General features: G+C 49.0%; 1 protein-coding gene across 1 annotated transcript; it reads left to right on the top strand.

Annotated features, from left to right (window-relative positions):
• Positions 1-562: 562 nt before the first annotated feature.
• LOC119172587 (uncharacterized) lies at positions 563-27,173 on the top strand. The gene is made up of 5 exons (XM_075893019.1): positions 563-852; positions 26,204-26,293; positions 26,478-26,567; positions 26,752-26,841; positions 27,028-27,173. The coding sequence occupies exons 1-5, from the start codon at positions 744-746 to the stop codon at positions 27,171-27,173; spliced, it is 525 nt and encodes a 174-aa protein (XP_075749134.1). The 5' UTR covers positions 563-743.
• The last annotated feature ends 40 nt before the right edge of the window (positions 27,174-27,213 follow it).

Below are 27,213 nucleotides of genomic sequence, written 5' to 3'. Positions count from 1 at the left end.
GGCATTCACTTTGTCATCTTTCGTCATTCTTCCGAGAAGCGTGGTACCTGCTGCACACTTGCAAGGAACATTGTGCATTTTTTGTGCGCTGTGGTTGACGACGACGGAGAATTACGTCAGAAACGTTTGTAATTCCCACAATTCCCCACAGTGGGTAAGCGCCACAGTTACTGCGTGAACAAGATCAAGCTTTTGTAAACGGTTGAAGCATTCGGTGACCCACTCTTTGCGCAATTCGCATTGTGTGACACCCGATTGTTCCTTTGCTATTCTAAAAACGCTTTATCACTCACATTAACGCAATTCCTTTCCCGACTTCAAGCCTGCCTAAGGCCAGTTTGCAAAGTAGTTCCAAGCACCGGTGTGTCTCAGTGGTATAAAATACTGGGCCGAAACGCAGAGGTCCCGGGTTCAAATCCCATTGTGTTTTTGCAGAGTTTTCGTGTGATAGTAATTACGCACACCAAACATGGCGGTGGCGGACAACTGCAACGTGCACGTGAGCCATGTTGTGGTCTCATAACAGTTTTCGCCGTAAAAAAAAAAACATTTCACCAGAAAATGTGAGACGTGACGCAGGTCCGAAGGTAGAACCTAATCAGCGATACGAAGACCTTTATTTTTTTACGCTGTGAGCTATGGCCACGTAAAATAGCGACCTGATAAGCCACTCGCTGATATACCGTCGCCATGGAGCGCACATTTGCGCAGAACTCGGCAGTCGCTCGTTCGAAGTTCCAGCCATGGGGCCACGTTTCAGGCGTGTGCTGCTTTGTGCGTTTGTGCTACTATCTATTGCGGAAAATTTCAATGGAGCAAATGCAAGTCATCTCAAAAGCTCGGAAACGTCAGGTATGTTTTCTTTATAGTCGCTTCTCTTTACAGGAAAATCGTTAGAAACAACTTTTTTACAAAAAATAATTAAAGACCATTCAGCTTAAGGAAACCTTTGGGCAGTGGCCAGCAAGATTTTTACAGAAGTGCGCAGTGAAAGCATTCAAAGTTTTTTTTTAATAAAGTGGCATTATTGGCCGATGTTAGCACACTTCGGTTTTTTTTCTTTTCTCTTTTTCAACGTGACACCACATACTTATGTGACTGTTGACTATAAGGTTTACAATTATGTGACTGTTGACTGTATGCATCGGTTGCGTTTACATGTGCTAAAATCATTATATATGCAAATATATGTGATTGATAAATACGTTGTTTTGAGATCTCATGTCCTAACTCCTATGCTAAATTTTATATTGTATGTGCTGGGGACATTTTGGGCTTGGAGATCTAGACCCTACGGGCTCTATGTTAAATACCTCTAAGGGATAAGGAGTAGCCGGCGCCCTATTTGCGCGCCAACATCTGAATACATCACGTCAATAAAAAATAAAAAATAAAAAAGGTGTGCATAAATACGTGAATTTTTACGTTTTCGCTTCAAACTACCTCCCTGGCGTTCAAATGGGAGCGTTTTATACGAGAGCAGACTGTGCGACCTCTTTTTAACAATACCAATATGTATCGGTGCGTGACTAGATGACACGTGAATACACAGATGCTTCAAAAAAATAAGGTTTAATTTTGGCTACACATAACTTTTGCAGCATGGTCATTGATATATTTTCCCCCGCAGCTGATGGCTCTGTGGAAATAATATTGTCACGTGCTTGTCAAAAAGAAAGACAATGACAGTTGTGCATGTGCCATGAAGTACAATGAAATGGATGAAAAAGAAGAACTCTCTTGCGCGTTCTATTAAAAGAACCTACCTGCTTCTGGCGCCTCAGTTTCTGCCGCAAGACCTCTGTTTCGACGTCGTGACACTGGTGGAGGTGCTAGAGCCTACAACCTGATGCAGGACAGTCTTGCTCGGACCCGTTCATCTAGCCCAGAGACTCAGCCCCTCGTCACGACTCCAGTGCATCGATTCAGTCGGCGCCTACTAGGCCTAAGTCCAGAGTCCTCACCAGTTCCGCCTCTTTCCAGCATGGCAGCTCCTACGACATCCACGGTTATCCCACCATCGCAGACCGCTCTTCCCTCGCAGGTAACTCTTGAACATCCTCGCGTTCCTGAAGTTTTCCGTGGGGAAGAGTACGAGGATGTCGAGGACTGGCTCGAACAGTTCGAACGGGTTGCCGTATCCAACCACTGGAGCGAACAGCACAAATTTGGCCATGCATATTTCGCACTGGAAGATAGCGCTTGCACGTGGTATGAGAACCGCGAGGCTACATTCCAATCTTGGGAAGACTTCCGTCGAAAGCTCCTCGCTACATTTTTGAACTCGGACCGACGGGATCGCGCACAGCAAGTGATTGAGGCACGTGTGCAAAAACCCAATGAAACGGCCGCCATGTACGCAGAGGGTATGATCCGTCTGTTTCGACGAGCTGACCCTGACATGCCCGAGGCGAAGAAGGTGCGTCACCTAATGCAGGGTGTTAAGGAACAAGTGTTTGCGGGCCTCGTACGAAATCCACCTACAACTGTAGATGAATTCATAAAAGAGGCGACAGTCATCGAGCGCGCACTGCAACAACGACGCCGACACTTTGACCGCCTGCAGAACCACACGGCAGTAAGTTCTGCAGCTCAGAACACTGCCGTATGCGAAAGTTCCCTGCGACAAATGATTAGGGAAATACTCCGTGAGGAACTTCGGGCCCTCTGCGTTCCGCCTGCCCAACCGCCAGTGGCATCTGTTGCCGAAATCGTCCGCCAGGAGTTGAGGCAAGCCATTACACCATCCGCGCCAAATCCTGAGCCACATCCAGCGAGCTACGCTGATGTGGTCCGTCGTCCTCCACCGACATTTGTGGCGAGGCCCTTCCAGCCACGACCCACTGCCGTACCTTGGTGGCAACGAGATTCTACGAGACGACCACCAGTTCGCCGAACTGACTTGTGGCGCATGGCTGACCGTCGACCTATTTGCTACCGCTGCGGAGAGCCCGGTCACATAGCTCGCTATTGCCGTCACGGCGATTCTGGGTTCGGGAACTTTTCTCGTCCCGCTTCTTTCCGCTCCGAAGACCGTCGTGCCCACGATGCCGATCAACTATCGCCTGCTCAAGCAACCCCACCGCGTCGCTGGCGATCTCCATCACCTGCGCGTCACCGTGACTTCCCTCAGAGCTACGCGGACGTCACCAGAGGCCGTTCGCCTAGCCCGCGCCGGGGAAACTAACTGATGCGACCTCGGGGGGCAAGGTTGCCAATCGTCGACACACTGAAAAGTTCCCCCAATCATCGCAAGAAGGTATGACGACAACGACGATGAATACGACGACGAATAATAATGCTGATGAAGTTGTACGTGCCGATCTGAGCGTTCTCATTGACGGACATTACGTTACAGCACTGGTTGACACTGGCGCCGACTTCTCAATCATGCGACAAGAGCTCGCCGACCGCCTCAGAAAGGTCAAGACACCGTGGACAGGGCCGCACATAAGGAGTGCTGGTGGTCAGCTGATGACACCCACGGGTAAATGCACCACTAGACTTCGCATCGGAGATTCTAGCTTCGTGGCCACTTTCGTCCTGTTGCCAGACTGCTGTAAAGAGTTAATTTTGGGCATGGATTTTCTTCAAGATCATGGCGCTGTTATCAACATCCCTCAACGTATGGTGACGTTTTGCGCTCACCCTCATGCTGACAACAGCAGTGAAGAACCGCGCGGCCGTTTGCGAATAGCCGACGATGTGACACTCCCACCGAGATCCTGCTGCCTTGTGTCGGTGTCCAGTGGGTGTCCCTGCTATAAAGATGTGATAGCGGAGCACATATTCCCTCTTTTGTTCACGCAAGGCAATTCCATCGCGAGGGGTGTCCTGGCGCTTACTGGTGGACAGGCAGAAGTGCTCCTCACAAACTTCAGCAACGAGCACCGTCAAATCCAGAAGGGTACCGCAATTGCCTACTACGACGATGTAGACTAAGCCGGGGATTGTTTTACCTTGCAACCAGATGACGCGGATGTCCCCGCCTCGACAACTTTATCGGTGGACATCTGCTCTACGCTACCACCCTCTGATAGGAAGCACCTGCTTGAACTTATACACCAATTCGAAGACTGCTTTTCGCGTACGTCAAAGGTACAGCAAACACCATTGACCAAGCACCGCATTATTACTGAAGACAACACGTGACCGATTCGGCAAAACCCCTACCGTGTGTCTCCGAAAGAGCGCGAGGAGATTCAGAAGCAAATACACAAGATGCTCGCGGAAGACGTCATACAACCTTCGAAAAGTCCTTGGGCGTTCCCCGTGGTTTTGGTCAAAAAAAAAAAGACGGCAGCTTGCGCTTCTGTATTGATTATCGCAAGTTGAACCAAGTCACAAAGAAAGACGTCTATCCACTGCCTCGCATAGACGATTCACTCGATCGGCTGCGTCATGCGCGCTATTTCTCTTCAATGGACCTCCGAAGCGGCTACTGGCAGATAGAAGTCGACGAGAGAGATCGTGAAAAAACGGCCTTCGTGACGCCCGATGGTCTATACGAATTTAAGGTGCTTCCTTTTGGGTTGTGCTCGGCGCCAGCCACTTTTCAGCGTCTCGTGGACACCGTACTATCAGGCCTGAAGTGGCAAACATGCTTGGTCTATCTGGACGATGTTATTGTACTCTCAGCAACATTCGAGGAACATCTCAGCCGTTTATTCACCGTCCTCCAAGCCATACGTTCGGCTGGCCTTACTTTAAAACCGGAAAAATGTCATTTTGGTTTTAACGAACTCAGCTTCCTGGACCACGTCGTCAGTCACGAGGGTGTTCTACCTGACCCGGCCAAAATAGACGTCGTAGCGCAATTTCCTGCACCAAGCGACAAAAAGGCCGTGAGACGATTTTTAGGGTTGTGTGCCTATTACCGGCGATTAATAAATCGTCTATTAAATCTATTAGTCTAATAATATTATTATTTATTAAATTATTATTAATCTATAAGTCTATTAATCGTCGTGCACGTAAATCAGACCCCACAGGCCTACAGCACTTTCGCCTCAATCGAAACTGCAACCGCCGAAGCCAGGACTCTATCCCACGACCTGCGGATCAGCAGCAGAGTACCTTAGCCACTAGACCACCATGACAGGGCATAGTTTGATGTTATCAAAATTGTATATGCTGGCTGGAACCAGGAAACACGTTCAAACTATCCAATTTGCCGAATTGACGGGGGTCGACTTAACGAGCTTCTACTGCATTTCTGAAAGGTCTGTAAGGTATAGATTTTCACCTGCATTAGAGTCAACTTAGTCTCAACTAGTAACAAATGCAGATAATCTGACTAGATATGACCCAGTGTTCCTTCGACGTGCTATGTAAACATTCTACAAATTCCGAAAAAAAACATATTTTCATAACTACTTGAAGCACTTGTTTGACTCTTGCTCATGAAGGCTGCGCATATCTTTTAACACGTTCACCTTCACAACCTTATAAGCCACTTTCTTTTTTATTTTACATAGACATGGGCCTGCATAATATCCCTATAAATTAGTTGCATCATGAAATAGACCTACATCAGTTTCAGTTTCAGTTTATTTACTTACATATAAAACATATATGCTTACATAAGTACGCAGAAGGAAGTCCAGGAACACTTGGCTGAAGGGAGAATTCCTGTCTGAAACTGTTGAATAAGTACAAGTAAAATGCAACTATGTCAACAACGCGGAATAAGTTACACAAATAAATCTAATTCAGACTAAAGATGGCAGAATTTTACCAATTAGGAGTACCAAAAAAAGACTGCTTAGAAAGTTTAAACATAGAGAAAAAACCTTAAAAATACCTAAAGATTGAACAAACGAATGATAAAAACAAGACAAAGATGAGTACATGTGGCACAGTTAAGAGTACATGAATATGAAAAAGTGTACATACATAATACACATCTTTGAATTCTAAGCTATCTGGAAGAAACGTGAATAATGTGTTTTTAAAACGGGCTATTGATGAAGCCTGCTTAAGGTTAAGAGGAACCTATTCTAGGTCGGTAAGGACGTGGGAAAAAAACGAGTGTTTTTCATAAATATTATGCCCTAATAGCAGTAATGATGGCAGTAATATAAATTGTTGTTAGCTGTAAATCTTGCTCGATTGGTGTTGAATATAACAGCTTCTAGAACGATGTTCACTGGAGGTGGGTTTTTCATTACTTTAAAAAAACACTACATATATTGTATTTAACAAGACTGTGTAGTGAAAGGGTTCTATTAGTATGAAGCATGTCGGACACACAGCAGCTGAATGAGCTGAATGTTATTATATGGACGGCCTGATTTTGTAAATGTTGTAGCGGTGCTGTATGTGTTGGATAAGCGGTAACCCACGACACGATGCAATATTCAGGTGACTGTGAATGAAACAATAGTACAGTGTTTGAGTCAGACGTTTGGTACACGTCACCGCCCGTTGTGGAAGTCGGCCTGCAGGTTTGTGAAGTCAGCTGCGATTGCGTATCATCCAAGGCGACCGGCTCGTCAAAGCCTTAGCAGGCTTTACCTCGGAGACCGACAGATACAGTGGGTACACCAATATCGCTATACCTGGGTGTAGTCATCGATGATCGCCTTTCTTGGCGCCCTGGTATAAAATCTGTGAGGCGAAAATCGCTGTCCATGTTCAAGCATGTAGCCGCCTTCACTGCTAGGGGTGAGGGCATTGATCGAAAGACGGCACTACAGCTTTACCAATCAGCTGTGCACTCTTGCATGATGTATGCTTTGCCAGTCTTGAATGTACTACCTGCCTTATTGTCTCTGCTGAAATGGGATCATTGTGTTGCCCTCCGAGTACTGTTTGGTTTACCTCGTGAAGCACAATCCATTCCTCTACTGACTGAAGCACACCAATTACTCACCTCTAAGGCTGCAAACTGACCAGAGAGCGCTACATCATATTGAGCGTCTGAACCGAGCCCCACATGGCAATACACTCCTTAACAGGCTGTTGCAGCGCCCACTTTCTCGGATGGATAAAATGGCGGCTTTGTTCAATGACATTTCTGGCAATTCCGACGAAACTATTCAGTTGTCAACATCAACAGAGCAGAGGCCATGTGCCTTCTCTACCCATCTGTGAACTCCAGGAATACGCAAAAAGTGTGACCAACCTGTTTAGGAACTGTACCAATTAGCCAATTCACACTCATTTGAAAACTTTGAAGACTATGCAAAAGTATTTACGGACGCTTCTGTACACAGCGATGGCCTGAGCGCTTCTGCAGCTTTATTCTGCCCTTCAACCAATATCAGGCGGTCGTTTAAAATACCGCACCCCTCATTGTCGGTGACGGCCGAGCTAGCAGCGATTGATGTCGCCCTTAAGTACGTACAGGAAGGGTTACCAGCATCGAAGGTTGTCATCCTCGCCGACTCTCGTGGTGCCCTTAGCAGACTCACCAGCAAGAAGACCGACAGCCCTATTCTGGGCAGCATCATGGAATCCATTAACGATATTCTGTCACGTGGGGTATGCTTAGCTGCACAGTGGATACCTTCGCACGTGGGTATTGCGGGCAATGAAGAAGCGGATCGCCTTGCTTCCTCGTGCAACCATGATGGCTGTCACTGTCTCGAAATTCTATGTACGATGGACAACGCTCGTCTGCTTATACGCCGACACCTACTAAAGCAGCACCCAAACAAGCGTGTGGCGAATGTATCATTCCCTCCCCGTGTTCGTGGACGTGGCTTGCCTCGCAGTTCCCGAGCGCTGTTGTACAATCTAAGAGTGGGCTCTGTGCTGGTGCGTGAACGATTACACCGTCAAGGGCGTGTGGGCAGCCCGTTGTGCGCAGCTTGTGGCTCCTGCGAAACACTTGAGCATTTCGTAGTGCACTGTCCCACATTAGCTACGCAGCGGTCTTTGCTGATTAAGGAATATAACTTTCTATGACTCAAGCGCGCGACTCTAGACGACTACCTCTTTCCGAGGGGTAGTGCTTCCCGACGCGACAAGGCCCACCGAGTTCTCCTTACATTTATGAACCAAACGTACCAGGTCACCCGTTTATAGACGGCCTGTTTTTTGTGTTTTTATTAATTTTTATTTATAATTTTTTACTCATGCTCGTCGAAGTCTTCACCATTTTTCTCCTACCTCATCTTCTTTCCTCTTTCTCCCCTCATATCTTTGTTTCCTCTGTTTTCTTCCCTCCTCCTGAAAGAGTGAGCAGGCCTTGTGCCCCTCCAGGTGGCAGTTGCCAGCTTGCTCTCTCCTTCTTTCCTATGTGTCTTTGTGTATCTGTGTATGCAAATCAAATAATAATGTTAATACTAATAATGTTCTAATAAACGTAATACTTCGTCGTCAAGGTACAAGTGCTAGCATTTGCGCCCAAACATTTGTCAACGCGCCGCATCAATTAGGTCAAACCAATCTGATGGCTCATGCAGCTCTTTTGGGACATCAGCAACATAACTAATATTCCCCTCATTCAACGCTCGTAGTGTAGTGAACAAGTCTACGCATCCTGAGTACTTATTGTTTTCACGTGATCCTCACCGAATGGTTGTATTGCACCTACGAATTACAAGATATTCAAAAAAAGACAGAGACTTAAGAATAGTCGAGGTGTGTACAATTACTAAAAGACCTCTTCGGAGTTTACAACTCTAGAACAAGAGCGGTTGTGTCTACATGTGCTCCACGAATTTTCTGGTTTTTCTGTGAAAATTTGTATGGGCGGCCGATTTCGGCTATTGCCGTGGCTTTCTGAAGTTTTTCGGCATCTAACGACACCAACCACAGCTGTAAGTGACTGGAACTTTTTGTTTTAGAAGCTCAAACCACTTTCCTCTCGTGCGAGCTCGACAAAGTCATTGCCACCATGTAGGCGGCTGCTGAAACGCTGGAGACGTGTGCGTCGAGTGTGTGCTTGATGGCTCTTGCGAATAAACCCCCGACGCAATTGTGCGCACTGGAACCTTGCGGATAATAAGCACGCAATGCCAAGACCTTGATAAAATGAATTTTCAAGACTACACAGGTGACGGCCTTCCAACGCCAAATGAATCCAGCGATCAGAACGTCGGGAACGGTAGCCAAAACCAAGCGGATAAGCCTAGCATACGGTGCTGACTTTGCGGCAGAAAAACGCTCTTACAAATGGGAAGACCAAATCAGTGAATTTTTCGGAGACCACGCACCACCAAGCATCCAATGCTGAAGCAACGGAAAATCTAAACACAGGCCAGCCTAACGGCGACTGCCCCCTTGCCCAAAGACGACCTCAAAGTAGTGGTGCGACCACATTAGGAGCTGCCGGTCAAGAACCTGACCAGTCCACTAGCTGCGGACGCCGTGATAGCTGCTTGCAGCGGACAATTATCAAGTGAACAATATTTGCTAAGCATTTTTGCTCAGAAGGCTGTATTGTCCCCGAAAGGAGGTGTTTACACGAGAAATCGACGCGGGTTGAAGAGTGAATATTTTAGATTGGATTGTTTATTTTAAATTTTGTGCACATACCACCAAGTAGCCTGAAAGTGCACCTCGTTTTTTACAGCATAAGCTGTTATGAGATCCCTTTTCGGATCACGCGCAGTTGCATGTTGTCCACCGCCGCCGCCAGTGTCCGTAACCACATCGCGCAAGATTAAAAAAAAACCTTGCACCAAAAGTGGGGTGGGCTTGAATCTGGGTCCACTGGGTGCCAGCATAATATTCTACCACTTAGTTACGCCAGTGCTTGTAACTTGTAGTCAAACTTGCCTTAGGCAGGCATGAACTATCACCAAAGGCACAGTGGAGCTCAAACCCGGGTCTGCTGGGTGCCAGCCCAGTATTCTACCACTGAGCTACACTGGTGCTTGTGACTTGTTGTCAAACTTGCCTTAGGCAGGCTTGATGTCGGGAAAGCAATCACGTTAATACGACTTATAAAGCGTTTTAAAACAGCGAAAGAACACCCAGTCATCGCGCAATGCGATTAGCATAACAAGTGGTCAGTCCAATGCTCCAAACTGTTACAAAAGCTTGTTCTTGTTCCCCTAATAACTGTGGCGCATACTAACTACAGCCATAATTACTCATCGTCGTCAGTTACTGCATGGACAATTGGCACAAAATTTTTCCCAAGTGTTAAGCGGATACCACGCTTCTCAGAAGAATGACGAAAAATAGCATAGTGAATGCCAGCCTACTACCCAAAAGTTTATTATTAATGCCCTAGTGGGTAACAAGCAAGTGTGCCTGCAGTAGTTCCCCAATGAGTGTTTTGAAAAGGCTCTGAAAGGCCACTCTTCTAACTTTCGCTGTGACTGTGCGGCGCCTACCGCGCAGGCCTTGCGTTTTAGGGGTGAAACTTTTTATAGCGGCACCCGTTCATCCCCCGTAGTATGTAACAAGTATAACATTTTGACCTCCAAGGTGGTGCCAGTGAGAGACTTCTTCTGTGCGTTGTTGAGCAATGGCTGCTAATAGGGAATGAGAGACAGGAGCATTCGGCTTTTAGTTAACGCGCAGGCTGCGATCACCATTAGCAGCCATTGGCATGTACATTGAGCACTATCTGACAAGAAAGGGTTGCTACGTTATACTCGCTGGGTGTAACCTCCATAGCTTTAAAAAGGTTTAGCGAGCGTTGAGCCGCAGTGCCATGAATACAATGAACTTGTATATACCATGAAAGAACTCGAGGTGGTTAAAAATGGTAAATAGATATGAAGCGCAAGCCGTAAGAAAATAAAAGCCGAATTCTCCGCCTCTCATTTCCCATTAGCAGCCATTGGCATGTACATTGAGCACTATCTGACTCAAAAAGTTTGCTACGTCATACACGCTGGGCGTAACCTCCTTGGTTTTCGAAAGGTTTAGCGAGCGTTCGGCCGCAGTGCCATGAATACAGTGAACTAGTACATACCATGAACTCGAGGTGGTTAAAGGTGGGAAGTGGACCCGAAGCGCAAGCCGTAAGAAAGTGTGCGTGTGCCACCTCTCGTTTAGTCCTTGGAATGTACGTTGGATGGCGGTGCTTCTATATGGGGAATATATGATGAAAAGATGCGAGATGGTGGTACTTGGAGTGTTTAATTGATGGACGAACGGACACATAGACAGATGCATGGATGGACGCATGAACGGACGCAGGGGCGGCTGCATGGACGAACGCAGGGATGGACGCACGAACAGACGCACGCACGGACGGGCTGATGGACGCATGGACGGTCACACTGACGGACGCATGGACGGACGAATTCTTCGCCCCACTCTCCATCATTCACTCCGTGGATATGCTGCCATTTTTTTTAATAACTGCATAGTTTAGGAGAAAAAATTGTTGAACTTATTTTGTACAAAGGGACCAATTTCGTCCTTTGCCATTTTCCAAAGTTAACGACAACATAAAAACACATATATTAGCTTGACGAAAACAATTTTCTTTCTGGTAAATGTACGCGTAACGAAGAGTGAAGCAGCATTTTTTTGAAGCTTGTATGCTGAATTAAAGCGTTTCTAAAAATTGTCTGAACAAGTGACTTGTTCATTTGCTTGATTCGAGGTTTTTTTGTCCTCTCCTAAGCTAATCCGGCAAATGTTCTGTAACTTGATTACCTATTACAAGATAATGTTTACAATATTTCCTGTCAATGCCGTTCTTGTACCTCAAACACATAATTTTCTAAATAACCTCAAACAATCAAAGTCGTCGACAGTGAAGCCTGTTGAAAAATCAATATTTAAAAGATCCCATCTTCAATTTTTCTTAAAATCTCATGTAACGTTCCTCACAGATGATAGAAAAAGAATAATAAAAAACATTGCATTATTTTGTTTGCACGACAATATTACGGGTGGAAGTTGCCGCTTTTGGAACGTGCATTTAGGGGATAAACTTATGGAAAATCGTGATTAAAAAGAGGGTTTAATAAAATATGGATGGATAGATGGATGAAAAACTTTTAATGGGGTCCTGAAAGATTCCACCCCCATTTTATAGGGGTAGGATCGGTGGCCGCTCCCACGTTGGGACGGGAAGGCCCAGCCTCCCCGCCGCATTGTGGGCCTTCTGGACAGCCTTGAGTTGTTGTATGAGAACCGGACTCGTGAGCATTGGATGAAAGGAGTTCTCAGAAAATTCTTCATTTTTTCTTTGTAAAGAGGGGCACCTCCAGAGGATGTGGTTAAAATCACTGCAATTCTGGCAGTCCGCATAAAGTTCTGAAATGTCGGAGTAATGGCGATAGGTTACGAGGCTAGGGGAATTTCCCGTCTGAATCATGCGAAGAGAGATTGCCTGTGACCTAGACAACTGGAGTCAACCCCACTGACGCTCAAAGTGCAAGGGGGACCACTAGGGGGCATCGAGATGAGCGGACGTTTACGCATCGGCTCCGCCTTCTGCTATACTTCTTGCTGGTCTGCTGAGTTCAATCTTCCCTAATTTTTCACCAACGTTTTCGCTAAGTTTAGGGGAACACCCGGATGCCAATTTTGGCCCGGGCCACCCCACTTTTCTCCCTTTCCAACCAACGTTTCGCCTTCACTCGCTAAGCCTCGAGTAGGCCCAACACGGCTACGGACCCCTGTGCTGGCGCGTCCCGCCCCTGCGCCGTCATCATGCCCGAAGCCATGGTTGATGGAGAAACGATCACTGAAGAGGAAGCCAGTGCGCCTGGCTGGATCGACGCAATCCGACGTCGAGCCAAGTCTTCAACTACCACTACCGGCAAGCCAGCCGGCGCCCGCATTGGCGCCCGGCGAACCGGAGCTGTGACGATGGTCGCAGCCACCAGCTGACTCTCGCCGCTCCCAACGGATCACCACCGTGTCATCGTCTACCCCAGAAGTGGCCTGGATGTACGTAGGTGCAACACGTTTAAGTTCTCGAAAGCTCTTCTACTCGCTGCACGACTCCCGCCAACGGCGGCAGAGGAAGATATTGTTTGCACTAACGACTCACAGAATATCTTTGTGATCAGCACGCCGAGCCTACAAACGGCCGAAGCGTACGCCAAAGTGCGAGGAATTGTTCTCATGGAGCGAGAAGATCCAGTATCCGCTTACGTAGCGGCGCCTGGCACCACCAGCCGAGGCGTAGTCCGAGGGGTCGACGCTGACCTCCCAGACTCAGAGCTACAACGCCTGTTCGTCTCATCACATAAGCCCACGTTAATGGGGGTACGATGAATCAAGGATACAACCACCATCATCCTTCTCTTCTATGGACTTATAGTGCCTAACTATGTGCGCTGCGGCATACTCCTGCTGCGTTGCACGCTCTACAAGCGACAGATCGACACCTGTCGCAACTGCGGCCGCGTCGGGCATCCACAAGACGTCTGCCCTACCCCATCTGAGAAAGTCTGTGAACACTGTGGTATCAAACCCACCGGACCTGACCATGAGTGTGTGACACCCGAGTGCGCGTTGTGCAGCCAGGCCCACATTACGGGCGACCGCGCATGCCCAAATCGCTATCAAGTCCCTTACGTCGTTTGACGTCGACGCCGCCGCAGACACCGGCGTAGCAACAACCAACAGACCCAAGGAGACACGGCCACGCAACAGCCGACGCCCATGCAACCATCCCCGACTCCACCGACGAAGCACCTGCCTACCACCACCAAGAACCCGACTGCAACGCCTACTTGGGCCGATCGAGTCACCGATAAAAGTGAGACTCGCGGTTACGCGCGGTCGGGTAACTTGCCACAGCAAGAAAACGATGAGATTCGTGATCTCAAACGCGAGCTAGCGTTGCTGCGCAAAGAAAACGAAGAATTCAAAGCACTCATTAGAAACATGCAGCAGCCGAGTGAACGCGCTGTCGAGACGCCGACGCCCGCCGCTCCGACCGTTGAACGTGCTTCCACTAACTCGTCGAACGCTAATCGCGCTGCGAAAAGTCGCGTGGCCGAGGATCCCCTGCACGAGCCCATTACTATGTCTAATTTCATGGAGGCACTTGCCCGCCTACGCACATACATTGCAGCAGACCGCGTTGCCGATATGACCCCACACACCCTCCAGCTCACCGAACTTCACGCGCGGTTACAAATACTAGAACAGCACGCGGCGGTTCGTGCGACAACCCCTATGCAGTAATCATGGCTAACACAAGCAATCTTGTAATTTGACAGTGGAATTGCTTTAGCTTTCTCAAGCGGAAGGCAGCCTTGCAACAATTCATTCAATCTAGTGCCAATCGGCCTGCCGTAATTCTATTACAAGAAATGCTGACCGCCGAGCCCGTTTTGCGTACCTATCACACCGAAGCGGACCATAGAGCGGGGACGCGTGGGATAGCGATGCTCATCTCCAAAAAGTACGCATATGTTCGCCATGAGCTCCGCCCCGATCTTAAAGACGAACACATTATGATAGAGTTAATTCCAAACTCAATGCTTAATCAGTCAGTCTTTATTCTCAACCTATATAGTACACCCAAAAACAAACAAACTACATTTCAGGGCCTCTTTCAGCGAGCGAGCAATATTGCAGGAGACCATGTGTTGATAATCGCTGGAGACTTTAATGCCACGCATCTCGACTTTGGGTACCCCGGCTCTTCCCGTAAGAAAAATGCGCTGGTAGCGCAAATGGACGCATATAGACTCACTCTCTTAACCGATCTCATTTCCGCTCCACGGGTAGGTAACTCGGTTACGCGTGGTTGCACCCCGGACCTTACTATCGTTAGGTGCGCGGGACAACCTACGTGGACAAACCTGGGTGAGAATCTGGGAAGTGACCATTATATTATACAGACGATCATAAACGTATCTACACAAAAACTGCGGCAGTTTCGCATAACAGACTGGGATCGCTTTCGAGAGCTCAGGAAACGCGACGAGACTCAGTACGAAACCCTATCAGAACTCCTTGCACATATAAAAGAGGACGTTGCAAGTTCGACTAAAGACGTTGAAACCGAACTGGAGGTCGAGCGCATGGATAGCCGGCTAGCTGACCTACTCGAAGCTAAGAAATCACTACACGCAAAATGGCTCACGCAAAAGCTCAATCGCAACCTTCGTAAAAAGATAGCGAAGCTTAATCGTCCAATCGAGGAACAATGCCGTAACCTAGAGAATCAGCAATGGGACGAAGTGTGTAACTCGGTTGATGGCCAAATGTGAAATGGGGCCAAATGGAACCTGTTGAAACACCTGCTAGGTGACAAACCGTCGAAAGCGTCTCAACAATTCACGATAGACAGACTAATACACAGACTCAAAGTCTCAGGTAAGACCGACACTCAAATCACCGACGAGCTAGCTACGCGTTACCTATGTACCGAACCCAGCTCCCCATCCGATTACCCGCCTGCCCCGGATGATACGAAGGAAGATCCTTTCGCATTCCCCTTCACTTGCACCGAGGTTCGGGCTGTCAACTCCGAACTCAACTGCAACTCATCCCCTGGCCCGGATGGCATAAAGAAAAAGCTTCTCAAAAATTTTGCCGAGGAGGATATAAAAGTTCTCACCGAGCACATTAACATAATGTGGGAGACTGGCAACATTCCGCATGAATGGCGCGGGGCAACCGTCATACTTATCCCTAAGCCGGGTAAACCGTTAGCGCTAGGTTCACTTCGTCCCATCTCGCTCACGTCTTGCGTGGGTAAGGTGGCCGAACACGTAATACTCAATCGAGTCACAAAATTTGTGGAGGAGCGCCAGATTCTACCGATCAACCAAATTGGCTTTCGTTCGTCCCTCTCCACGCAGGATGTTATGCTGATGCTCAACTATGGGCTCATGGATAAGATCACCAGAGATACTAAAGCCATTCTAGCGCTCGACCTCGATAAGGCATTCGACCGCGTCAAGCACTCTCATATCCTCGACTTGATTCGCGAAGCAGGATTAGATACGCATTTCTACAACTATGTTAGATCGTTCTTGCACGACAGGACGGCTACAATCCAACTCGGCTCGATGGGCTCGAAGAAGTTCTACCTGGGACCGAGGGGCACACCCCAAGGGGCCCTGATCTCTCCGTTCCTGTTCAACCTCTCCATGCGCGCTCTGTCGCAACAACTCTCACAGATCGACGGCATCAGTCACGCCTTCTACCCAAACGACATCACCGTCTGGTGTACTAGCGGCAGTGACGCCCATATCGAGGAGCAACTGCAAGACGCTGTAAACATGTTACAAATATTCTTACGGCAGGCTGGTCTTTCGCTATCAGCAGAGAAATCAGAATTACTTCTATACCGCCCAAAATACAAGGCGCACATGGACGCAAACGCGGGGATCGATGTCCTGACGGCGGATGGTACACCCATCCCCACGGTGGACCAAGTTCGCATACTAGGCATGGTAATTCAGGCCAACGGCCATAATGATGTCAGTATTTCTCATATTTCCAGGAAGTCCGAAGCAATGGCTAAATTAATTAACCGAGTAGCTAACAGGCGTGGTGGACTATCTGAGGAGAATCTCCGCAGACTGTTTCACGCTTTCCTCATGAGCCACATCAACCATGTGGCTCCCGTCCACCTGTGGCAAAAAGGAGACATACGCCGTCTCGACATGATCATCCGCCAGTCCGTTAAACAGGGGCTCGGGTTACCTGGCAGCACCCGTATGGTCAAGCTCAATGAGCTAGGCATTCATAACTCATTCAACGAAATCGTTGAAGCTCAAAAAGTATCTCAAATTGTAAGGCTGTCTTCCACTGCAGCTGGGCGACGGTTACTAGCCTACCTCGGGCTCAAATCTCCCGCATCACAAGAATGTTCGCAGCAGCTCCCCGAAGACCTGCACACAAAATTAACAGTGTCCCCGATACCCCGTAACATGCATCCCACAGATAACGTTGGGAGACGTCAGGCACGGGCGCGAGCCCTACTCAGTACCGCAGCCGCTATGGAGGATAACGTGACCTTCGTAGACGCAGCGAAGTACAGCTCTACGGACCACTTTGTCTCGGTGGTTACAACACTCAAAGGCGAACACTTGTCGTCTATGACTTTATTAAATTCAAACGTTGATCGCGCCGAGCAGGTCGCTGTGGCACTAGTTCTCGCTGCCACCGATCGCACCGCCATTTACATGGATTCGCGCGCAGCCACACGGGCCTTCATGACGGGCTCAGTTTGTCGGGAAGCCGCGCGCGTTCTCTCTGCTGCCAATTGGTCAGGAAAAAAACACATGATCTGGTTCCCGGCACACATTGGCCGACACGTACACGGAACCATGCTTAATGCTAACGAGTTGGCTCACCCCGAGAGTGAGGTCTCACATTCCACACCAGGGAGAACCTCTCGAAGGCTGAGGAGGTCAGTTGTTTCTTCAGAGACCCATTGCTAACTTTTAATGAAATTTGCAAACACTACCAGTTGGAGCGGCGGAAATACCCACTCCCGCACCCACACTTAACAAGACCTCAGTCCATAACTCTACGACTCTTGCAGACGGGGGCGTATGCATCGCCTCTAACTTGCTCTAAATACATAGATGGCATAGATCCGGGGTGCCCACGTGTGGTCATCCCAAATGTACCCTCCAACACATGCAGTGACGATGCCCTGCGTTACGCGAGAGCAGCGAGTCTCCCTCTACGGAGGCATACTGGACCTGTCTCCGCACAAGCCACGACAAAGGAGACCAGCTTAGGTCCATCCAGAGGGCCCACGACATAGCCGTGGAGTTTAACCTCCCCGTCCCGTCGTGGGAGTGGCCCACCGGTGTTGCCCCTAAGGCGGATTGAGCGCCGCCTCCGGATATCAATAAAGTTCTTTGCCTACCTGCCTGCTCAAAGTGCAAAATATGCCACTCGATGATTATATACGCTCTCGCATCAAAGTGTGCCCCCTTCCACGAAATATGCATCCACAGTACAACGTGGGCAGGCGTGTCACTCGAGCCTCCTCACTTTTAGCTCAAGCTCACAAACACTCGTCTGTTTCACGCTTTGTTGATGCCGGCCAGTATGGCGTTACCACTCACTTTGCGGTAGTCCTTTCCAATAAAATATGAAAAAATAAAATAGAAATGTACCCTGACCAGGCAGAATTGGGAACCAGTTGTTTTTCATTATATTTTCCACAATACCTGGGACACTCTCCGCGTTCCGCCTTGTGGCGATGGAAGCGGCGACTTCTACAGTCCCACGAGGCCGACATGTCGGCACACTCAAGCTCTTTGTGGCCCAAGGCTCATGGTCGAACACCAACGACGGCTCAAGAGAAGCTCCTGCTCTCGTGCCCATGGACGGAGAGCTGACTGCTGGTCTGGCTACAGCTCAACAAAAAGGCGTCATCACCTGCAAGCACGTCAACCGCGAAGGCAATGAGTGAACGCTGGCCGCATACCATACTCTTCATGCCCGTGGATCCTTCCGTCAGCCTTCAGATATTGAACAGGCGAACTATCTCCGCTGCTCTTGAGAGAAATCGCACAGAATGAAATCAAACAGGTCCGCCTAAACACACGTAAGAACGTTTTAGCTGTTGACACAACGCAGACAGACACACTGGAAAAGCTCTCGAATGATGATAAAGTTTGGAGATGTCAAAGTACGAGTGGTCGTACCGATGGCTGGGACCTGCACTGCAGGTGTCATTTACGACGTTGACTTGGCAATCCCGAACACGAATCTGCCCATTCTGATAAAACCGCCGTACGAAGGAGAGGTCATTAAGAATTTTAAGCCCCCTCGGGAACAGCCATTACGTTAAGATAGCCTTTAAAGGGCCACTCACCTGGTCCCATACAAAAATTTAGTTAGACAGCGGAAGTTGTTGGGTGTCCAATGAGGAATATTTTCCCACAAAAAAAACTCCCAAGCATTTCCCCAAGGGTGAACATGGTTAAGTGTGAATGCACGGGGTGATGCTATGAGGGGTATTTATTAATTCGCACTATTATATTTATTAATCACACTATGGTGCCTTTATGGTGTAATGGTTCCTGGGAATCGCAATTTGATCACACGGCAGAGTTTACGTTAACTCACTGGCGAATGCCAACGGACTTTAACTTTACTCCCCCTCATAGCATCACCCCGTGCATTCACACTTAACCATGTTCACCCTCGGGGAAATGCTTGGGAGTTTTATTACTGATGATGACACCCGCAGCCGCTCCAGGGTCTCGAGCAGGCGCTCCCAGTGGACCTCGGACGCGGACATGGTCAGGAACGCGTGCGGCTTGCCCAACTGGCGGATCATTGCGAAGAGTTCACTCCTGCGATCCTGCCAGTACTGGACCGTATTTGGAACGCCCCGCATGAATGCGAGGTCACGGTCCAGCACCTCCTCCAGGAACTTCTTACCACAGCTCTCGAGCTGCTCACGCATGATGGAACCAGTGGTCTCGTTGGTGCGAAACATCATGTTGCTTTCAGCAACGTTGTACCGCATCACCTTCGCGGCCATGTACAAGACGTGCTCCGGCGTTGCTCCACGCCGGTCGGTGCGCGGTATCTCGCTGCTGGCCATGGCGAATGGCGTGGAACGCGGACCGATGATCTTGCGAGGCACGCCCATGTATATCGTGGGGAAGGCGAGCGCTTCCGCATACGCATCCATGAAGAGCGCCAGTGGGACGCGGTTCTCACCCGGAGCGAGGTGCAGGCTATGCGACTGATCGATCAGCTTGTCAGCGGCAGCGGCATCGTCCAGTTCACCGCTTCGCTCCCCATCATCTCTCATCAAGAGAGCGCGCGGTCGTTGCTCACCCTCCTCATTAAAGAAGATCGTCTTTGACATGGCATTGAGGGCGATGGCTAGTTGCACGGGGTCGTCCAAATCTATGCTCTCGGGGACAGTCTCGGTGTCATCCGCGTCGTCTCCCCCCTGGGCGCGTTCACCTTCACAAACGGCCGCATCATTGTCATCGAAGACTCCCAGCCGACTCCAGTCGATGCGCACGCCGCTAGAGACATACAACGGCGCATGCTCCAGGTGCTTCAACCGCGCCAAGATGTTACCGCGCTTCACCAGTACGCGCCTGTACGTAGCCGGACTCACCAGGCTCCGCTTCACGTGCACGTCTATCGCAACGTCCTCGGGAACTAGCCGCGGAAGACACTCCACCACGCTCGGAACGTCGACGGGCACGTTCACGATCTGTCCCTTAATGCCGTACTGACAGTTGCCCCGCGTGAGCCGCCTGATGCTCATGAAGGGAAGTCGAGGCGAGATGAGGGGCTCTTCCACCGGGTTCAGATCGGGGAGGTCCGTGGGACGAGGCGGGTACGCGTAGCCGTGGCTCTTGCTCAACGGCGGAACCCGCCCGGCCAGCAGCGACTCTCGGCAAGACGCACACACCCGGAACGGCAAGACGCACACACCCGGAGCCAGCCGCGGGTCTTGCGCATCCATGTCGTCGCATCGGTGTTCGCCCGACCGTCTTCCGAACTCGTTCCAAAGAACCCGCAACGTGTTCAACTTGTTGGTCTCGTTCTTCACGCCGGAAATGCAGCTCAGGTTGTTATGGAACCACAGCCGGTCACACACGGCGCAGCTGTGACCGAAGCTGCGATCCACAAAGTCGCGTTTGAAACGCGCGTCCGGACGAGCAAAGTCCAGGGCTCGCACCCTCTCCCGCGCGGCACGTTCACTGGCTCGAACGGCTTCGGGAACGTCCACTCGCCGTTGACGATTGCGAGCGGCGTCTTGACGCCGGCCTTCATCGCCCTTCTCCGCCTGACGCTTGCGTTGTCGTTCCGCTTCTTGGGCCACGTTCACGGCTCGATGCTGACGCCTCATCTCGGCCTCGCGAGCGCGCAGTTCACCATCCGCTGCACGCTTCGCCCGCTTGTCCTCGGCCTCGCGAGCGCGCAGTTCGGCATCCGCTGCACGCTTCGCCCGCTTACGCTCGGTCTCACGAGCCCTTCGCAGCGCCGCCTTGTCTTCCAACGTCGGCGAAACCACCGCGGTACCGTCACCTCCAACGACGGGTGCAGTGCTGGCATTCGGTTGTACTGCATTCGTTGTTGATGGTAGCGTTGCCTCCGGGACATCCATCGCACGACCCACTCTCGACGGGAGACTGAGAGAGAAGGCGGGCGCACGAGAGAGAGGCGTGCGCGCGCAGCTGCAGCGAGCGAGGAGAGCGGAGGAGCGAGCGAAGGGGGAGGGAGCGAAGGGGGAGGCGTGTTACTGACACCGATATCAGCGTCGCGTCCGTGGCTTATTCGGTAGAGCGTCGCGCTGCGGCCCGCCAAGTCCTCTTTCTTTTAAAGATAGAGAAAAGACTGCGGACGCCGCCGACGGCGGTGGATGGTTTGGGGCCGCTTATAAAGTGTATTCACACTTAACTTTTTTTTTTCATTTGGTTCATCACGAGCGGAGAAAACGGGTCTTTTGAAGCGCCGCGAAACGAGGATAAAAGGAGGCGAGCTCGAAACCCTTGCCGTCCTCTGCATAGCCTTCGCAAGCCAAATCTCTTCCCCACCCTCTCAGGCATCTAACCAAGAGGTCACATGTGCATGACGTGCCCAAACAAGTCCGACCCCGAGCACAAGAGCGGCGTTGGTTTTTTGACCAGCGTTATTTTGTGGTCGTCTGCCTGTTTCTGCGGGATGGTTTGGAAACGGTGGCTGAGACGCGGTAGAATAAATGAGCACAATGAGTGCGCCAATGCGTAGAAGCGTTCTACAGCAGTCGTCTGCTCGATACGCTGACCGCAGGTACACGAACGCATGAGAAACGCCGACACATTAGCCCCGCATGTCGTTGCAATTGACAGGAGAAAAATGGAAAAAAGACGCTCACATTCCTGTATTGCGTCTCTCTATCTAGAGCTTTATTAATCTCATCAAGCAACAAATTACATAAACTACACATACAATGTTAAATATTTTGTCGCCCCGCCGCGGTGGTCTAGTGGCTAAGGTACTCGGCTGCTGACCCGTAAGTCGCGGGTTCGATTCCCGGCTGCGGCGGCTGCATTTCCGATGGAGGCGGAAATGTTGTAGGCTCGTGTACTCAGATTTGGGTGCACGTTAAAGAACCCCAGGTGGTCAAAATTTCCGGAGCCCTCCACTACGGCGTCTCTCATAATCAAATGGTGGTTTTGGGACGTTAAACCCCACAAATCAATCAATCAATATTTTGTCATGTCACGTGCCACTGTTTGCAACGTCAGAGCAGAGTTGTCTACGTAGAGGAGGAACGTCATTGCATTGCCGTGTACGTAAGGCCATTCATACGCGCACGTCACGCACTCATCTTCTGGCCGAGCGCCAGCAGAAAAGAGGGGGAGCCGCGTTTATCTTTAAATTTGACCCATTTCTGCGGCGCGCAGCGTTCCGAATTCCGGCACACGTGATCATGAACGCCTCATCTACGCATTTCTCTTGTCAACTCGAAATTTTCAAACCTGGTGAGTGACCCTTTAAGGGTGACTTGATCCCTACGCACATCAAGAAGGGACATTCTCCGGCATGTGGTACGGTGTTTCGTCCTAAAGCCACTTCAGTGCTTAAAGTGTTTCAAGATCGGCCATGTCAAGGGCGTCAGTGCGAACACTGCCGTATGCCCCCAAGGCGCGGAGTCGCACATGGTAGACACCTGTTGCGAAACAATTTACAGGTGCGGCAATTGTCAAGGTACCCATGAAGCCACGTCTAAAGAATTCTCAAGAGTCAAGAAAATTCGGTATCCTGAAACAAGTGGTCAGGGATAACTCCACCCATCGAGAAGCTTCAAAGAAAATCCGGCGTCAACGTCGCCACCAAGGGAAGCGCTCTAGTCATGGTGATGTTCATGCACCACCTAAGTATACACCACCATCAACATCTAGTAGAAAGCCAGAAAGCACAAGAATACCTCCACCGGCGAAGCCTCTCTCCCCTGAAGGCTGGCCAGCGCTGGCGAACGCACGGCCTTTTAAGCAGCCTTCTCGCTTTCTGCTTTCAGTGAAAGCCAATGCTGCTGCTGACGAGGCTCCGACAGCAGATCGTCAAACCTTACCTATGCTGCAATCTATTGTGAGTGTCATCGAAAGTCTTCTGACAAGTATTGATACGCCAACTGCTAGGTGCAGCCTACAACTGCTAGACACGTTGAGCCCCGTCTTTGCAAGTCTCCGGCAAAGTCATGGCCGACAATCACAAGTCGTTTGGACAACAGGTCAGAGAATAGTCGACTTTTCAGTGAAACGCAAAAGGTCTTAGATCTCGCATGTATGATTTCCGTTAGGTCGTTCGTCTATGCCAATTTCCTGCCATGGTTATATGTGAGCCGAAATTATCACACCCAATCAGATTATCCGGCTACGAGTCATTTTTCTAATCAAGTGACATCGAAAGTAGCAAGGTTGTATTTATTTGCCGAGAGCTTACTAACGTCCTCCAGCCAGTGCGACTTGACGACGGCAATCAGTATGTGTGCTTGACTGCTAAAAATGGGAAGGAGACATTCGCACTCCGTGGTGTGTATATTTTCCCATCAAGTGAATTAGACACCAATAAACTGGACGGCATTTAAGGGCGCATCTGGGTCTGAGGGTTATCACAGGGGACTTCAATGCACATTATCCTATCTTGCGAAGCTCAAGGGTTAATTCAAGAGAACGACGTCTAGCATCATTGGTTTCCAGCCATGGTCTCGTCCTTCTGAATGACGCAAGTCCTACTTTTTAGCGAAGCACCACATATAGCAGCAGCCTTGATCTGTGTATTGTGTCACGCGGATTCGCTGCATGGGTAAAGTGATTTTTGGACATTGAAAGACACAGAAGGGACGATATCTCCACTTACCTGGAGATCAAAGGTATTTTGAACACCTACTCATCTACCGCGACAAGAAAAATAGATTGGACTATGTTCAAAACTCAACTTGAGGATGCTTGTGGGGAAGGCCTTTTTCATGGTCTTCAGCAAGCTATTAAGCAGACTGCACATCTGGCTATGTGCACAATAATATGCTCTTCGAAGTACTCCGAATTTTACCTCGAGCTAGAGAGACTTCGTGCGATCCGCCGTCGTGCTGAAAGAAGATACCGACGCACCGATTCCAAACACGATCTACGAACAGCCAGGCGCATTCAAAAGAAGATACAACGGCGCCTCGACAAATTATATACCCATCGATGGAGAAAATTCTTTGCGTTGCTATATCCACATAAGCCACTGTCTCAGATATGGAGCACTCTGCGAGTCCTAGGTTCTTGTACCATAGCAGCGCTTTTCTTTGAGACCCCTTGCACTTTTCCAATGCCGACATGAAATAGAGATGGCATAAGAGTTCTGCGCTATGATTGTGGGCCACACAACGTACACAAGCCTACATACAGTGAACCATATTACTAACTCATAGGACCCGCGCATGGATCTACCGTTTTCATCAAAGGAACTTGATGCGGCGCTCGTCCTATGTAATAGGTCGTCATAGACTGGCCCGGATGACATTTCTTGCCGAATGCTGTTCCACCTTGGTGAACGGGCACGAAAAGCGCTCCTTAACATCTTCAACGAATCCTGACAATGGCGTCGTCCCGCAAAACTGGAAGATTAGCCGCTCGGTATCGCTTCTTAAGCCTGGCAGATCTTCCCTGGACGTCAGCTCCTACCAACCGATCGCACTTTCAAGTTGTGTTGGGAAAATAATGAAGAGAATTATCTTGGTCAGGCTTGAAAAGTACCCTGAATACTACGACATATATTCGAACGCCATGGCTGCTTTTCGCCATCACCAATGTTCCATCGACAATCTTATAGATCTTGTCACGTATGTCCAGCATCAGAAGGCATGTAAACGATTATCTGTTGCCATGTTCCTTGACGTAAAAGGAGCATACAACAATGTTCTTCATGACGCCATCCTCGAAGCTATTGAGTCAGGGGGCCTAGGTGGGAGGCTGTATTGTTGGACACGCAGTTATTTACAACGGCGGACCTTATTTGTGAACACTACAGATGCTCCAGCCTCCCAACACTCCACGTATTGTGGAGCTCCACAAGGTGGCGTCTTGAGTCCAACCCTCTTCAACCTCGTTCTCATTGGTCGTGGGGAACGACTACCGAGTGTGCACTCTAAAGAAAGAGCGAGTAAAAAGGGTGTCTTTTTGTCCCACAACAATCATCGTCATCTATATTGTGTTCCATCCTTGCGCTATCACCCCGCGCCCGGTATATTCCGGTCACGATCGACATGCCCATTAAAAGGGTTACATTGCATTCTCGATAGGAAAGTGGCCAGCGCCGAGTTTTCAAGAAAATAAGGGCACGCAAGCCTGATGACGATTATTGTTGTGGGACAAAAGACACCCTTTTTACTCGATATTTCTTAGAGTGTGTTCAAGCTATCTATGTACGCTCACGACATCTGCGTCTGGGCATCTGGCGTGACAAGACCTCTAGTACGTGCAAGGCTCTAGAAAGCTGCGACGTTGGTGTCAGTGTACCTCGCCAGTGATATGCGCATTGATTGCTTTTAGTTGAAAGCCAATGAAGCCATACGCTATATCTATCGACGGCCAAGTCATACCATATGTCAGAACGCACAAATTTGTAGGCGTATTCATTGATAGAGACCTCTGCTGAGGCCCACATGTGGCCCACTTTAAGAAGAAGCCCTGAGAGAAATCGCTAACTTATTCAAATATCTTGGAGAAAAAACCTGGGGGACTTCAAGTACATGCAATGATGTAAATGTACAAGACGCATTTTCTCGGTAATTTGCGATACAGCTTGCCGGTGTTGATCAATACATGCCCACCAGCATTCGCACTCTCGAAAGCATCCAGTCTATGACTCCGCGAGTTTGTCTGGGGCTACCGTGGTGTTCGTCAACAGCTGAGACAATTGCGATCGCAAATGATTACCACTCAAGCTGCATATTGTAATGGAAGTGCTCAGAGCACACGTGAGGCAGCATACTCGCGCCTCTGCCCATCATCCAGCCTCACTGCTATAAGACCGACCTCGAGTCTAATTTTGCAAGACAGCCTTGACATATCGTAAACGCATACCTCCGTCCAGAATTGCAACTTCCCCATGGTGTATGACTCATCCACATGTTGAACTCATGCATGGTTCCAGGCATACGGTCAAAAGCTCGACTCTCTTATCTAGCGCTTGCGCAAGTTGTATGAAAAGTACAGTGAGCATAACCGTTTATGTACCTGTAATTACGCTTCCCGCAATAAACAAAACGAGACAAGGCTCAATTATGCGAACATTTTTAAGCGCGTTAAACACAAATTACTGCATACCTTGCCGTTGACAGATATTTGCATGCTTTCTTAATTTTTTTCTTTTGGTTATTGAACGACCATAGTGGCCGCAACATGCCAGGAAGCAGCGCAAAACTGCAAGAATAAGGAGATCTGCCATTGTATCGAAAAAGATGGAAAGCCTACCATATTCCGTGCGTATACAATTTTCAAAACGCATTCGAAAACTCATTACGCTTCCCGCAATTAACAAACGAGACAAAGCTCAATCATGTAAACATTTTGAAGCTTGTTAAATATAAATAATGCAAAACTCACCACTGACAGATATTTGCATGCTTTATTAACGTTTTTTTTTTGTGCATTCAACGACCGCAGAGGCGGCAACATGCCAGAATGCAAAGTTGAAGTGCACGGCCGAAGACCACTGCCACTGTATCGAAAAAGACGGAAAGCCTACCATATTCCGTGCGTATACAATTTTTGAAACGCATTCGAAAACTCATTACGCTTCCCGCAATTAACAAACGAGACAAAGCTCAATCATGTAAACATTTTGAAGCTTGTTAGATATAAATAATGCAAAACTCACCACTGACAGATATTTGCATGCTTTCTTAACGTTTTTTTTTTGTGCATTCAACGACCGCAGAGGCGGCAACATGCCAGAATGCAAAGTTGAAGTGCACGGCCGAAGACAACTGCCACTGTATCGAAAAAGACGGAAAGCCTACCATAGTCCGTGCGTATACAATTTTCGAAACGGATTCGAAAACTCATTACGCTTCCCGCAATTAACAAACGAGACAAAGCTCAATCATGAAAACATTTTGAAGCTTGTTAAATATAAATAATGCAAAACTCACCACTGACAGATATTTGCATGCTTTCTTAACGTTTTTTTTTTTTGTGCATTCAACGACCGCAGAGGCGGCAACATGCCAGAATGCAACGTTGAAGTGCACGGCTGAAGACAACTGCCACTGTATCGAAAAAGACGGAAAGCCTACCATATTCCGTGCGTATACAATTTTTGAAACGCATTCGAAAACTCATTACGCTTCCCGCAATTAACAAACGAGACAAAGCTCAATCATGTAAACATTTTGAAGCT

This window comes from Rhipicephalus microplus, chromosome 4 (genome assembly GCF_043290135.1).
Source record: "Rhipicephalus microplus isolate Deutch F79 chromosome 4, USDA_Rmic, whole genome shotgun sequence".
NCBI classification, from domain to species: domain Eukaryota; kingdom Metazoa; phylum Arthropoda; class Arachnida; order Ixodida; family Ixodidae; genus Rhipicephalus; species Rhipicephalus microplus.
The sequence above is the reverse complement of the archived record's forward strand: the minus strand, read 5'-3'. Positions and strand labels throughout refer to the sequence as shown.

Coding starts and splice junctions, on each gene's coding strand:
- LOC119172587 (XM_075893019.1), top strand. CDS start 744: ATGGGGCCACGTTTCAGGCGTGTGCTGCTTTGTGCGTTTGTGCTACTA. Junction 26,294..26,477: donor TGGAAAGCCTACCATATTCC/GTGCGTATACAA, acceptor CAACGACCGCAG/AGGCGGCAACATGCCAGAAT. Junction 26,842..27,027: donor CGGAAAGCCTACCATAGTCC/GTGCGTATACAA, acceptor CAACGACCGCAG/AGGCGGCAACATGCCAGAAT.